Raw genomic sequence first — 12837 nt, 5'->3', positions numbered from 1 at the left:
AGTACATTCCAACCTCTATTATCAACCAATTTGCAACAATCTAGACACCTTGATTCAATGAGAGATGTCCTACCCTTTGTGTCTTTCATGTATGCTACATTTCTATCTTTATCCAACAACATCATTGCTAAGTCATCACGTATGCAGCGAAATGAAGCGGACTATTCTACTTATACCTTCAATTTTATCCAGAATACTTTCGGTCATACCTAAAATAATTAAAATATGTTAAATGTAATGAGAGAAGCAAGAGTACTTGTTAGGAGATTGAAAAAGGCGTCCTACTTTATGATGACTCGAAGAGATAATTGAATCTCAATCTAATTTATTATTAATATTTAGTTTCTACTTTCTTCATAAAAATCAAATTTACAGTAATCGATCTCATATATAATTACATTGTTGATCAGTCCTTATGCAAATAAATGGTATCAACTCCCCTCCGTTATATACACTTGGAGCCGGTTACTCGGTTATTTACCAAACCGGTTTCTCGGAGCCGGTTAGTGTCCAAAGCCAATTTTTCGGCCGGTTATAATCAGTTCAGAATTACACCCCTACAGTAAACGGGGCCTAATTTTTAAGGAAGTATATATTGATAAATAAAGCAAAGAAACAAGAGCAGCAAATACAATACAAGGGAGGATAAAAGAGCAAAAACTAAACACAACTACAAAAGAGGTTGACCAGTCGGGAAAGGGTCTAAGAACAAAAGACAATACCTCATAGCAATTATAAACTAAACAAACGGCATAACAACAAAGACATGTTCAAAAAAATTATTCCACAATGTTGACATAGCAATCTCGACTAATCATTGGAGAGAGCATGAGGAATACAATCCAACTCTTTCCAAGCTTTCTACAGCCATAAGTCTGTTAGTCTTAGGAACTTCAAGTTACTCCTAACATAATAAAAATCAAGGTGACAGACACTGTACAGCTGCTATACTATTCTGCCCACTTCCTTCGAAATCAAATAAACAAGTGAAAGCCACAAAAGAGGTAAAAGAGTGCATAATAATAGAGAGCTATGACCAGATATAATTCCATTATTTTAGCAGAAGCATGTTGGGTGGAATTTTCCTCCACTTAGAGATGTGCTCTTCTATCTCATGAATTTCATCGACCTTTCTATCACAAATTAATTTTGCTTTAGTGGGACAATGTTATTCCCTTTCAATTATGCCCTCTCTCTCATTCCTCCTTTTTCATGTCGACAATGACCGCAACAGGGTTTATGCTTCGCCTTCCTTTCTTTTTTCTCGAGAACCCAAAGCTTCATTTTTCTCGATGTATGATTCGATAAGCTTTTATTGGTTTTTTTTTTTTTTTTTTTTAATAAGAAGGATTTTACTAAAAAGCGTAAGGCGCCCCTAAGTACATAAAAAGTATACACAATAACAACCTAGCCAATCCACAAAATAGAACCCAAAAAACCCTCGAGGACCTAAACACCAACACCATCCAAAACTTACATGAAACCCAAAACTCAAGAAATAGATAAGGCCCCATCAAACACCCAAACCTGCTCCGAAGGCACCCAACCCAACAAACCCCCCCAAACCCACAAGAAAACTCGAACAACCTTAAAAAAAAAAAACCCACAAACTCAAAACCCAAACCCAATCTGACTGAAACCAAAATAAAAAGCAAACAAAAATACAAAGGAAAAGCGAGAGGCGTGTGTGCAGAGAAAAGGTCCCAAACATCGTATAGATCTAACACCTAAGCTACAAAGTCCCTTGGTCACACGCACTGGAATGGCGTGTGGTAGTCACCTGCAGCAGCGCCGATGCTGGGGAAAAGCTGGAACACGACATAGAGTCCCCGAGTCCCCCTGATGAGGCACGTGCACGTAGAGGAGGTTACAAACACCGTAAATCTACAACCCAAGAAGCAAAAGAAGCCATTAGCCACGCACACTGGCGCTGCAACCATCCACAGAAACGACGACGACTGTTAAGACCGGAATAAGTTGGCAAGGCCTCGGGCAGAGTGTGCGCTTGCAGAAAATGACCCCACCACTGCAGATCTACTCCCAAAAAGCAGAGAAACCCAAAACTAACCAAAAAGAAGAGAAATCACTAGACCTAGGCTGGAAGAGAGGAGGGGAGGAGAACCTCACTAGACCAAAAAGAAGGAGAGAAATCACTAGACCTTGGCTGGAAGAGAAAGGAGGGAAGGAGGAGAACCTCACTAGACGAAATAGAGAGGAGACCCAAGGGTTTTTGGTTGGGAGGGAGACGAGAGAGAGGGAGTATGTTTTGTAAAACGCCCTGTTGGTGAAGGTACAAAAAAATCAATTCATCCCGATTTCTTCGCCTCTCACGCAAATATGTAGAATTTCCAAACAACTAGTTCAAATAGTTTCCTCTCAAGAAACTGAATATTTTCTTGGCCTTGATACAGATCTTCACATAACTGAATTGCAGGTAACCAGCAACAGAACCACAATGAACCCCATGGAAACTTAGCATGTCAGGACCCCACCCCCTACAGAAACTCTCATATTGCTTTAGTGCTGATGGCAAAACAAAATTGTACAAACAGCACAACTAACCGGGTGTAATGGATACAGCAAGGGAACCAACGTCACTCTCTCTACACAACCTGAATTGGTTTGAGAGATCAGAGCATAAATACAAATTTAGGTATTCACAGCTACCAACATTTTCAGATTCAGCAATGGATACGAGTAGTACATCCAAAGAAATTGAAGATAGTGACCTAAAAATATAGTTACAGACCCAAACGCCTATTATGGTACATAATGTGGTTTGCTTTCTTATTTCTGCAATAAAAGTGTTCCTGTGAAGCATAGCATGTGATGATCAGAGCTTTACAAATCAAAGCCAGATGCACACCAAAGCTCCCTATAAGCCTTCTAATTCCCTTCAATGCATATTCACTTTGATTCTTGGTGGAGTTGTCGCCAAAAAGAAAACACCTTAAAAAGATGAGCATAACTTGTGAGCAAGTTTTTTTTTTTTTTTTTTTGATAAATAGAACGTTAAGCCATAATGGAAATGAAAGCTGTTTCAACTAAAACCAGAGCTTGATGATTTTGAGGAGCTGACCTGTGTCCAAGCCAATCAATTACTTTCCCAGCTCTGGTATATTCTTCTTCTATTCTCATTCTTCATCATCATCCGTTGTAAAACATAGCCCTCAAAGACCTCATTTAAAAGATGGAATTGGTAAGCCCAGTGAGCTTCTTCATCATTCATCAGATATGCAAGAAGCCTCCATCAAAACCAAGATGGTCGAGTGGATAAGATACTGGTTTCCATAAATTAATACATCCACTTCGGTCCATCTCAGTCCTCTATGCCTGCACTCCTGCCAGCTAAGATAATATGTGAAAATGTGGAAACCCCTCATCATATTTCGAGCTCCAGCTGGCAGCGTGCAGGCATGGCCCATGCCCCTCATCGGGGCCGGGCTAATCCAAAACTTGCATCAGGTTGCTGTTGATGAGACTGCATCAAGTAAGCACAAGAACAGTTAATACAGTGATTTAAAATCCAAATTGTAAAAGGGAAAAGGGCAAACTACCAAAGTATGTAGGAGATATATCAGACATAAGAAAATAAGGTCCTAGAACCTTCTAAGAAATAGAGTGTAAACTTCGGTTCTCCAACCTTCATGAATGTTTCTATTCAGTTCTTGTTCTTCTTGTTGCAACAATCTTACCCTCCAATTTTAAGTACTGTTTCAATTTTATCCATCCATCCAAATTGAAATAACAAATTAGTCACTGAAATTCACATCACTCAAATTGCAGACAGGTTTTGCTCATATGGCACATATTTGGAATGGACCCCAAGGGGAGATTCCAACTAAAAATTTTAAATTAAGCATTAGAAGAAAAAAAAAAAACTTGCCCCTTCTTCCCCAAGCCATCTAAAAGCTAATCTGACTGACACCTTCCACCACTACTCTTAAATGTGAATCTTGGTGCACATGTCCTCCACGTCCACAGGCTCTAAAGTGTTCTCCACCCATGCTCACCAATCCCCACCTAAAATTGATGTTGATTATATCTTTGGTTTCTTCACCGTCATAAAAGTAACCCTGAGCTCCAAAACCTCTATACAACAATACCAAGAGTTTCACTTTTTTCTCTTTTGACTTCAGAATCTCACCCAAATCATTTCAATCCTTTCAATCTCAAACACCAAGCAAAGGAATATAAATATGTATAAATTTGAATGCACTGGTATACCATGAGGAGTTTGTTGTTTTAATTTAATTTTAGTTTGTGAGGTTCAATGATAAGAAAAGAAAGCTGCAACGCATTCAACGACAAACAGAGGCAAGTGTATTTGTACAGCTATGCCAAGGAGTAGTGCTCCACAATGACGTACAGCGATCTTTTAATCCAATCTCAAAAACCCAAACCCAAGGAAAAAAAAAACAGTAATTTTTATAATCAAACTGATACTAATATGCGGGATCAACAAATAGAGCTCCATCTGAGATAGGCCTCCAAAGAGGTCATTAGGAATGATATTGTGGAAATTGGATGGGTGTGTTGGCAAAGGAGGTGGTGGCCTTGGTTTCAATAAATGCAAACTCTGACAGTGGTTTGATGTTATGAATGAGTTTGGTGATAGTGGGATGGGGCAGGTTGAGCTTAGGGTTTGAAGGGAATGGGGAAAAAGGAGAGGAAGATGGTGAAAAATATACACAAAAAAATATTTAGGATTCTTGTATTTATATTAATTTTTTTTATAAGTATATTTAATTAAATAAAAAAAATTAGTCACATCCATTGCATGCCTCTAGCTCTGTTATTTAATTCCTAACCAATTAGGATGAAAGGGTAACATTGAAACACCGCTGAAAATTGTAGTGTATTGCTATTGCAATTAAAACAAGGACCAATAGAAACATTTTTTTATAGGTAATCAGAGAAGTTTTATAAAAAGCATAGCCGTCCCTGAGCATATAGGAAGTATACAAAAGGACACAAAAACAGAAAAGGCAAAAAACAAGAGAAACAAGAAAAAGACCCAATCACAACAGAAATCCCAAAACACCCTAGCGAAAACCAAAAACCATCAGCAACATTACAACACGGCAAGAGCTCTCTTGCTTTTGCACCGAGTAGAACCAAGGCTCCAAGCATCATAATTGGTATCGCACTCAAGGTTTTGTAGTCCTCTTTTCCCTTTAATTTTAGGAGTGAAAATTGGGACCTCAAGACGCTGCCCCTCAACCACGTGAGCCATAAAATCCAAAAAACCCTTCACATTCCCCTCAAAGGAAATCCCCACAAGCTTGAAGGCACAGCGTAGCGTCAAACACTGCCCCGGGAGAATCGACAGCCTCTTTCGAATCACCTTCCCTCGAAGATTCTCCCACCTCAATTGGCCGGGAAGGACTGCGCGGAAGAAGTTACCCATGCCAAAAAAAAGCTGACCGGAGGCTCCCTAACTACCACGCTCTCCATTGGAGGCGAAGAATGAGGACCAACGGAGAAGGAGAGGCGATGATCGCCGCCAAAGACTCGACAGTAATGAGAAAACCTCAACACCGACTTAGACTCTGATGGATAGATAGGCGCCCCAAACTCTGACATCACGGGAAGCGAGAGACAGCCGTTCACCCAACGCTGCCGCCCCTGAAAAATCTGACCCAAAGTGAAGCCCGGCACCGAACGAAACTCCTCAATACCCGTATCTTTGGAGAAGGAAAGGCAGCCTTCCTTGCCTTAAGGAAAGCAAAGGCTTTCATACGAAATCGAAATATTATTAAAAAAGCGCAAAAGCACAACCCATATACCAAAGTATACAAGAGATATACCTAACCAAAATGGGAAAGAAAATCAATTACCACTGCAAACAAGTAAAAAGGTTTACCACTCGTTTTGGCATGACCCAAGCTAACCCAACACGGCTGAAGAAAGAATTCCGCAAGACCATAGCAATCCCACGATAGAGCAGAAGACAATACACAAACTTCCCGCTCCTCTTACACATACAACAATAGTCAACCACTGAGACATGCCGCTTCTTTGGGTTATCCATAGTGAGGATCTTTCTAACGGCAACCAACCAAGCAAAAATCGTCACTTTCATGGGGGTGTTCTTCCACCAAACATCCTTCCAAGAGAAAGGAGTACTACCATGGGAAACAAGAACATTGAGAAAGATCTAACGTTGAACAACCCTCTCTTAGAAGGGGCCCAACATAGTTTGTCTTCACCTAGAAATTTCATCATAGAAGGCAACTCTTTTGTTATAGTCTCTTCTCTCACCAATAATTCTCCCTCATGCGAGTGGGAAATTGAATCGATCATAAAAGATGCACAGCTCCTCCGAGATGGAATCCTTGATTGCTCTATTTTCAGGGTAAATCACAGTGTAAATTGGTATACGCACAATCTAGATAGATGAGCCGCATCCACCTTCTCATGTGGAAACATTCCTACTCATTCTCTCCCTCCTATGGTTCCTCTCAGTGACCTTAACCCCTGCTTGAGCTTCCTCCCTCGTTGGTTTCTTTAAACCAGCTCTTTTTCTTTTTTCTTTTTCTTCTCTTTTGTGTTTTGTTTTTGGTGTTTTCTTTGGGTTTTTTTTTCGGTTGTGTTTTTGCCTTTCTCCTTTGCACTTTTCTTGTGTTTGCATAAAAAAATAGTATCAATTTCTAAACCATGTAGGAAGCACTTCAACAGGAGCAATAGAAAATTAAATATGTTAGCCACCACCACCCTCATGGCACGTAAGAAAAGATAAAAAGAAAGAAAGAAAAAGTATGCCAGAATAGATAAGGCTGAAATCTGATGGTTAAAACAAGAAGAATGATGGAAAATGGTTCACAATAAAGGGCTCTGAAGACACGTTATCAACAACCTTCACTGTTACCTCTCGGAATCAAATACAAAGCTTAATCCAGCAAGTTTGCGCCACTAGAAGAGAGTTAGACATGCATTCTCACATGTATTAGCATCAATTTTTTACTTTGCAGTTGTCCCCAACTTTCCCAGATGATAATGATCATTATTGCGGTCAATATAGATAACACCTACCAGAATCTAAAGCATAATCTTATTCCAAAAACACCAGAATATCATAAGCCACAAATTTGTGTGTAATTTGATGGTTTGTTAAAGTGGAAACTGCCCTATTGTAAATAACGGAAACATCATCATTTTTTTTTTATAAGTAAGAAAATTTCATTAAAAAAGCGTAAGATGCCCTTAAGTACACAGGAAGTATACACAGGAGCAACTTAAGAAACTAAGTAAACATGAAAAACCCAAGAAAACCCAAAAGAAACACCCAAAACCCACAGGAAACCCAAGATACAAAGAATCCCCCGTAATACAATAAAACCCAAGATTCAAAAGAAACCCCCATCAAACACCCAAGATACAATAGAAAACGGAAACATCATCATACTAAACTTTCTTTTGTAATATTGCCTAGGAGTCTAGGACATCATGCAAAATATGTAAGAGCTTAGTGAGAAGGAATATAGACTGTGGGACAGCAAGGGACTGGAAAGGGTTAGACATGTCCGATGTCGTTGTCGTTGATGTTGCATATATTTTGTTTGTGTGCGTGTCTTTAAGGGAGGGAAGAGGGGCGATGGACATCAACTGTCCAAGCCATTATTATTGAATTTACGGTGTTGTTCCATAAATTTGTCCAAGCCATTATTATTGTATTTATGGTGTTGTTCAATTAATTTGGACTAGAATGATAGAAACTACAAAGCAAAGCTATTTATAAGATCTGGGAGTAGTGTCCACTGCCCTTGAAAAGCAGGACATCTCTTACTACAGTAGCAAGTAAAAAGAAATGGTGCCTCATCCTGTTTGGGAAATATTTAATACTTCTATTTTAACAACATAGGAGAGAGGTGAACCACTGAAGTCATCATACCTGTGAAAAAGGTTGGTGAACTTGTTCATGAGGATGGATGAATGGCATTCCTGGCTGCTGACAGGGGTACTGAGAGGAATGCAGGTATATGGCAGATGTGGAGCGGGCACTGACATGACTAGGATTGAATGCCGTCATCATGGTCTCTGGATGGCCATAACCAATTCCTGTAGGGGTTGATGGTGCACCCCATGGCCCAGGCAGATGTTGAGGGAGCGGCCGGGGTTGGTGATCAGGAGAAATCTGAGGCCTATGATTAGATCCAAGTTGTGGGAACTCAGTATTGTAGTTCACTGCAGGTGTGTACATAGGCTGCATTGTGTATGGTCCTCCATTGAACCCAAATCCAGGATCAAATCTTTGCAAATACCTGAAACATTTTACTTTTAAAACGTTTGGGCTACCCTACAGAGATAAACACACTCTATCTTTCAGCTAATCAGTATCTCAATATGCACAAGAATAATGCAATATCTGGACATGATGTAGAACTTGAGACTCTAGAACAGTAAAATCATTCGGGTCTCTGCATTTTTTTCATATTGGATGTGTTACTGCATATGCCACAGGTCCCATCAAGGAGTACATATGGCAATGCAAAACCAAGCACCTTTTCTAATCGCTGGACTATTTGGGTTAAAATTATCTCACTTCCAGCTAGTAGTCGATCTTTCCATGAACAGCAGGAGAGAACTATTCAAGAATAATACGATTGATTGCAACTGGCACAGAAAAGAATATTAGCTTCAAGTGATTGATGGGGTTCAGGAGGAGGAAGAAAAGAGTAAGAGGGGGGTTCCTACACCCCAAAACTGCCGTGAAAAGGCATGCTTCCAAGAGTAATCAAACAATGCCCAGACGAGATCCAGGGGAAACTTGATTCATGATCCATGAAACATTGCTGCATGCAGCCACATAACCAGCAAAATAATGGAAGGAAAGAGGTGATCAATTTTGTGGACCATGCAGTATTAATATGGAAAGGGGGGTAAACAAAGTTTGGGGAGACAGAAAAAGGTTGAAGAGCATACAATTAGAAGTTGGACAATGCAAGTGAAAATTAGTCAAAAAAGACAATTGTCACAACATGGACAGACATCATCACAAAGAATGGGCAGAGGCTTCCTTGCTATACCTTATAGCCATATCATCAAGGAAACTAATTTGATAGAAGACAGTTAGGGGACAAAAGCCTTCAAAGATTTTTCTATTAGAATGTATGAGATTTTTCCAATACTAAAGAAACACAGAATCAAATAACTTTTCAGAAGCCAGCGAAGAGACCCAAATCACTCCTCCACGTTGCCCGGCAGGGCATAGAAAGAACAGAGAAGGCAAATAAAAAAACAATAGTGGCATACCTGTCATAATTCCGGTCATAATCAGGATCCTTGCGGTCAACCTCACGGTCCCTAAATATAGCCACCCTACTATTTGGTTTGTTCCGACCAATTGGCTCTTTCTCTGTTCTACTTCTAGCTGATCTACTGCTACTTGTCGAAGAATCGATCAGACCTCTGCCAGAATTTACTTCAGTAATGCCCGGAATAGATTTCTCTTCTATCCTCGGAATCCCCAAGTAACCATGCTGGGAATTATCCTGCAGCCTTGGTTCATTTTCCGGTTTCCCACTCACAACACAGTTAATATTATTACTAGAGTTGAATATTCTAGCACGAGCCTTGTTATACTCCTCTTTTCTTTCCTCCACGCTTTTGGAATTGCCTGCCTTTAAAGAATTTGAATTTGCACTACCGACAGTCTGAGACCGTTTCTGTGGTCTCTGTTTGATTGCAACCTTAATAACACCACTCTCTTCTGATGGTAAATTTGCAGGTATATCTGCAAGTCGAATCAGAGGAAGCCGGCACTCAGACGTTTTGCGAACAATAATTCTGGAGCCCGAACCATCAGGCAAACTATTGTCCAATAAAACCATTGACTGCAGTGAGTAGTGCTGTGCCACACGATGTGCAGCCAACCGTAAATAGGATGTAGGCAGCTGCGGGAACTCAAATTGCTGTTGAATGGGATCACGAATAAACTTTTCGACATCTTGCTCCATCCGTAAAACTGAGCAAAGGAAATTACAAGTCTTTGTCAGTGACAAGATGAAAGGCAATGGTAATCAACAAATCTAATTCTGAGGCACGCATTCTTAAACACTAACAGATCGAGACATAGATATGCATCATGTTCAAAACAACATGACAAATGAAAACACTGTCAATGACGACGAGGATGATAAAGCACAACCAATCAGAATGATAATCATATTGACTTATATGAACTCAAAAACCGAATATGCATGAAAACTGCAATCACATCATTGAACATATAGATAGAGTGAAATACACAATAAAAAAAGCCATTAAGCCAACCATTCAACTGAACTAATTCTACATAATTCTCAGTAGACCCTTTTTTTTCCCTCCCAGAAGAAAATTCACCCCATTCATTTATTTCCTTATGCTTCCAGGATAGATAACTTTAGTCATTAGTTTTCTTGTCTTTTCCCTAACAATTTTCAACAGTCTTCCCCCTTACTATTTGCCTATTCCTAAAAGTTCATCAAATCTTCTTCTGTAATGCTGTTTGCAAGCCTAAACATTATGAGCCTAAAATTAGACTCCTATTTAATTCCTCCCCACCCCTACCGGCAAGGGGTCTCTCACAAAGCTATACATAATTTTTGTCAATAACATTTATTTTCAAGACCAGGACATTCTCTCAATCACGGAAAATTGAATTCTATCATTCAACTTCCATATCTGTTAGAATAATGACTATATTCTTTCCATATTTTCTAAATTTATATTCCAATTCAAGCACAATTGGCCATCCATCCAAACAGCCTCGGGTTTTCTTAAAAACTCCTCTACATTGAAACAATAGCACCCTATGGCTCTCAAACTCACGACCTCACCCTCTACCACATTTTAAGAAGGAGAGAGCTAACATTTGAGCTTAGAGCTCATTGGCTAAACACTCAACAAATCTACAACACGGTATTCCATTAATTAGATTAAAAATTATTCCAGGATCAACAGATATCAAACAAGATAAACCTCGAGAGACACGAATGGGAGGTTACGTAAGAAGCTGCTTCTCCAACTGCTAGACACTTCCTGGTCAAAGCATCATGATACTCTTACGTTACATCCTACACTGATTGAGGCATAGTGATCCTATTTAAGCCACCTAGAATAGCAGAACCAAACATCCCAGACTCGTAGTCCTAATTTCTATTGATAAACACACATCATTAGAAGACCACAAAACAAAACCAGAATCAACCAACAAAACAAACGAGGAACCCTTTCAAGACAAGACCACTTCGTCTACCCACCCCTTTCGGATAAACCTCAGACCTATGCAAAACACCCGCTCCACACGAATCGGATAATACTCCAGCTTCGCCGGCTGGCCCCAAGGAATTGTTTGCCCCCAAGGGTATTCAAACCTTAGACTTGATCGAAATGCCAACAAGACCAAAGTCCTTACCACTTGAGCCAACCCCTTGGGTTAACCAACCAACAAGCTTTATACCATACACTGCCTGTAAAACATAGCAAGTACCCAAAATATTACCTTATTCTAATGAAACAGACAATTTTGGCAAAAACTTCTTGAGATAAACCACAAAAACACATAACACAGCACCCCTAGACACAAGACTCATACATACATACATTTTTTAACACGGCTTAAGAAACTACTCTTCACCATTCAACATCGTAAACTAATACAAGTTACAGAACGGCCAAAATCATCTTGTCAAATAACAGTAGTATCGCAGCTAACGCAAAAGAGATTAATTTTACACTGACTACATAATTAACCAACCAAACAAAATAAATTCATGGTTCGAAAACCCTAGAAAACAACAGAACGAATTACGAACTTCCAACACTCTTCGTAAAAACACGTACGAAAATACGCATATGGGCTTACTTGACAAGCGCTCACGAGGATTCTGCAGAGCTTCGCGAAGGAACTGATCAACCTGATTGAATACATCGTCGGAGGCATCCTCACCATCGGCCGACACCGAATTCGAAGCAACAGAAGCCGATGAAGCGGAAACTGAAGCTGAAGCTGAGCTATCGCTCAGCTCTTGAGCCGGCTTGGAGTCTTTCTTGGAGGAGAGCATGAGGCGGCTCATGGACTCGTCCAAATCGGCAACCTCCCACGACTCCGGGGCTCCGAGATCCTCCACAGAGCCCTCCATAGCCTCCGATAAAAGAAAACACAAAAACACTAAAAAAACAAACAAACTAGGGTTTGGGGGGTACCGAAGAAACCATCAAACGACGTCTGGGTCCAACAGCAAAACCCTAGGGTCGTCGAAGGGTTTGATGAACTTCATGACAAATCTAGGGTTAGGGTTAGGGTTAGGGTTTAGAATTTTTTGAGAGGAAGAGAGAGTGATCTGGAGGAGAGACGATAGAGGATGAGAGAGGAGATATGGTTTGACGATGGCGTTTTTTGGGTGAGCGCGTGGTATACTCCTCACGCGTGACGCGTGATAGTTTCGGTGCTTTATCAGTAGGAGGAGGTTTGGGTGGGTGCTGCGCTTATTGGGGTCGCTTCCGATGCACTCATAGGATTTTTATTTTTTATTTTTATTAAAGTAATGCACTCATAGGACTGAAATCCATGAAATAACTTTTTATTATTATTATTTTTTAAGCCGTACAAATCGTGATAAAAATTTGGATGATCGTTTAATAAATTATTGAGTTGAAACGCTATTTTAAATTGACTCTCACTCTCTTTTTTCAACATTATTGCTTTAAGTTTTTTGCGAATTTGAAATCAATCCTTCGTGATTTTTTCGTCCATTTTCGCAATCTTTGTTAGCGCCACGTCAGCATTTTCGACACATCATCTTAAAATATTAATTTTTTATTATATTATAAATTTAAAAACTTAAAATTTTA

General features: G+C 39.8%; 1 protein-coding gene across 1 annotated transcript; it reads right to left on the bottom strand.

Annotated features, from left to right (window-relative positions):
- Positions 1 to 2524: 2524 nt before the first annotated feature.
- On the bottom strand, positions 2525 to 12450 carry LOC133879506 (uncharacterized). The gene is made up of 5 exons (XM_062318079.1): positions 11849 to 12450; positions 9256 to 9967; positions 7895 to 8264; positions 3080 to 3481; positions 2525 to 2949 (listed from the first exon to the last, which is right to left on the bottom strand). The coding sequence occupies exons 1-4, from the start codon at positions 12123 to 12125 to the stop codon at positions 3431 to 3433; spliced, it is 1410 nt and encodes a 469-aa protein (XP_062174063.1). The 5' UTR covers positions 12126 to 12450; the 3' UTR covers positions 2525 to 2949; positions 3080 to 3430.
- Positions 12451 to 12837: the final 387 nt, after the last annotated feature.

Source organism: Alnus glutinosa, chromosome 10, assembly GCF_958979055.1.
Source record: "Alnus glutinosa chromosome 10, dhAlnGlut1.1, whole genome shotgun sequence".
Taxonomy (NCBI): Eukaryota; Viridiplantae; Streptophyta; class Magnoliopsida; order Fagales; family Betulaceae; genus Alnus; species Alnus glutinosa.
The sequence above is the reverse complement of the archived record's forward strand: the minus strand, read 5'-3'. Positions and strand labels throughout refer to the sequence as shown.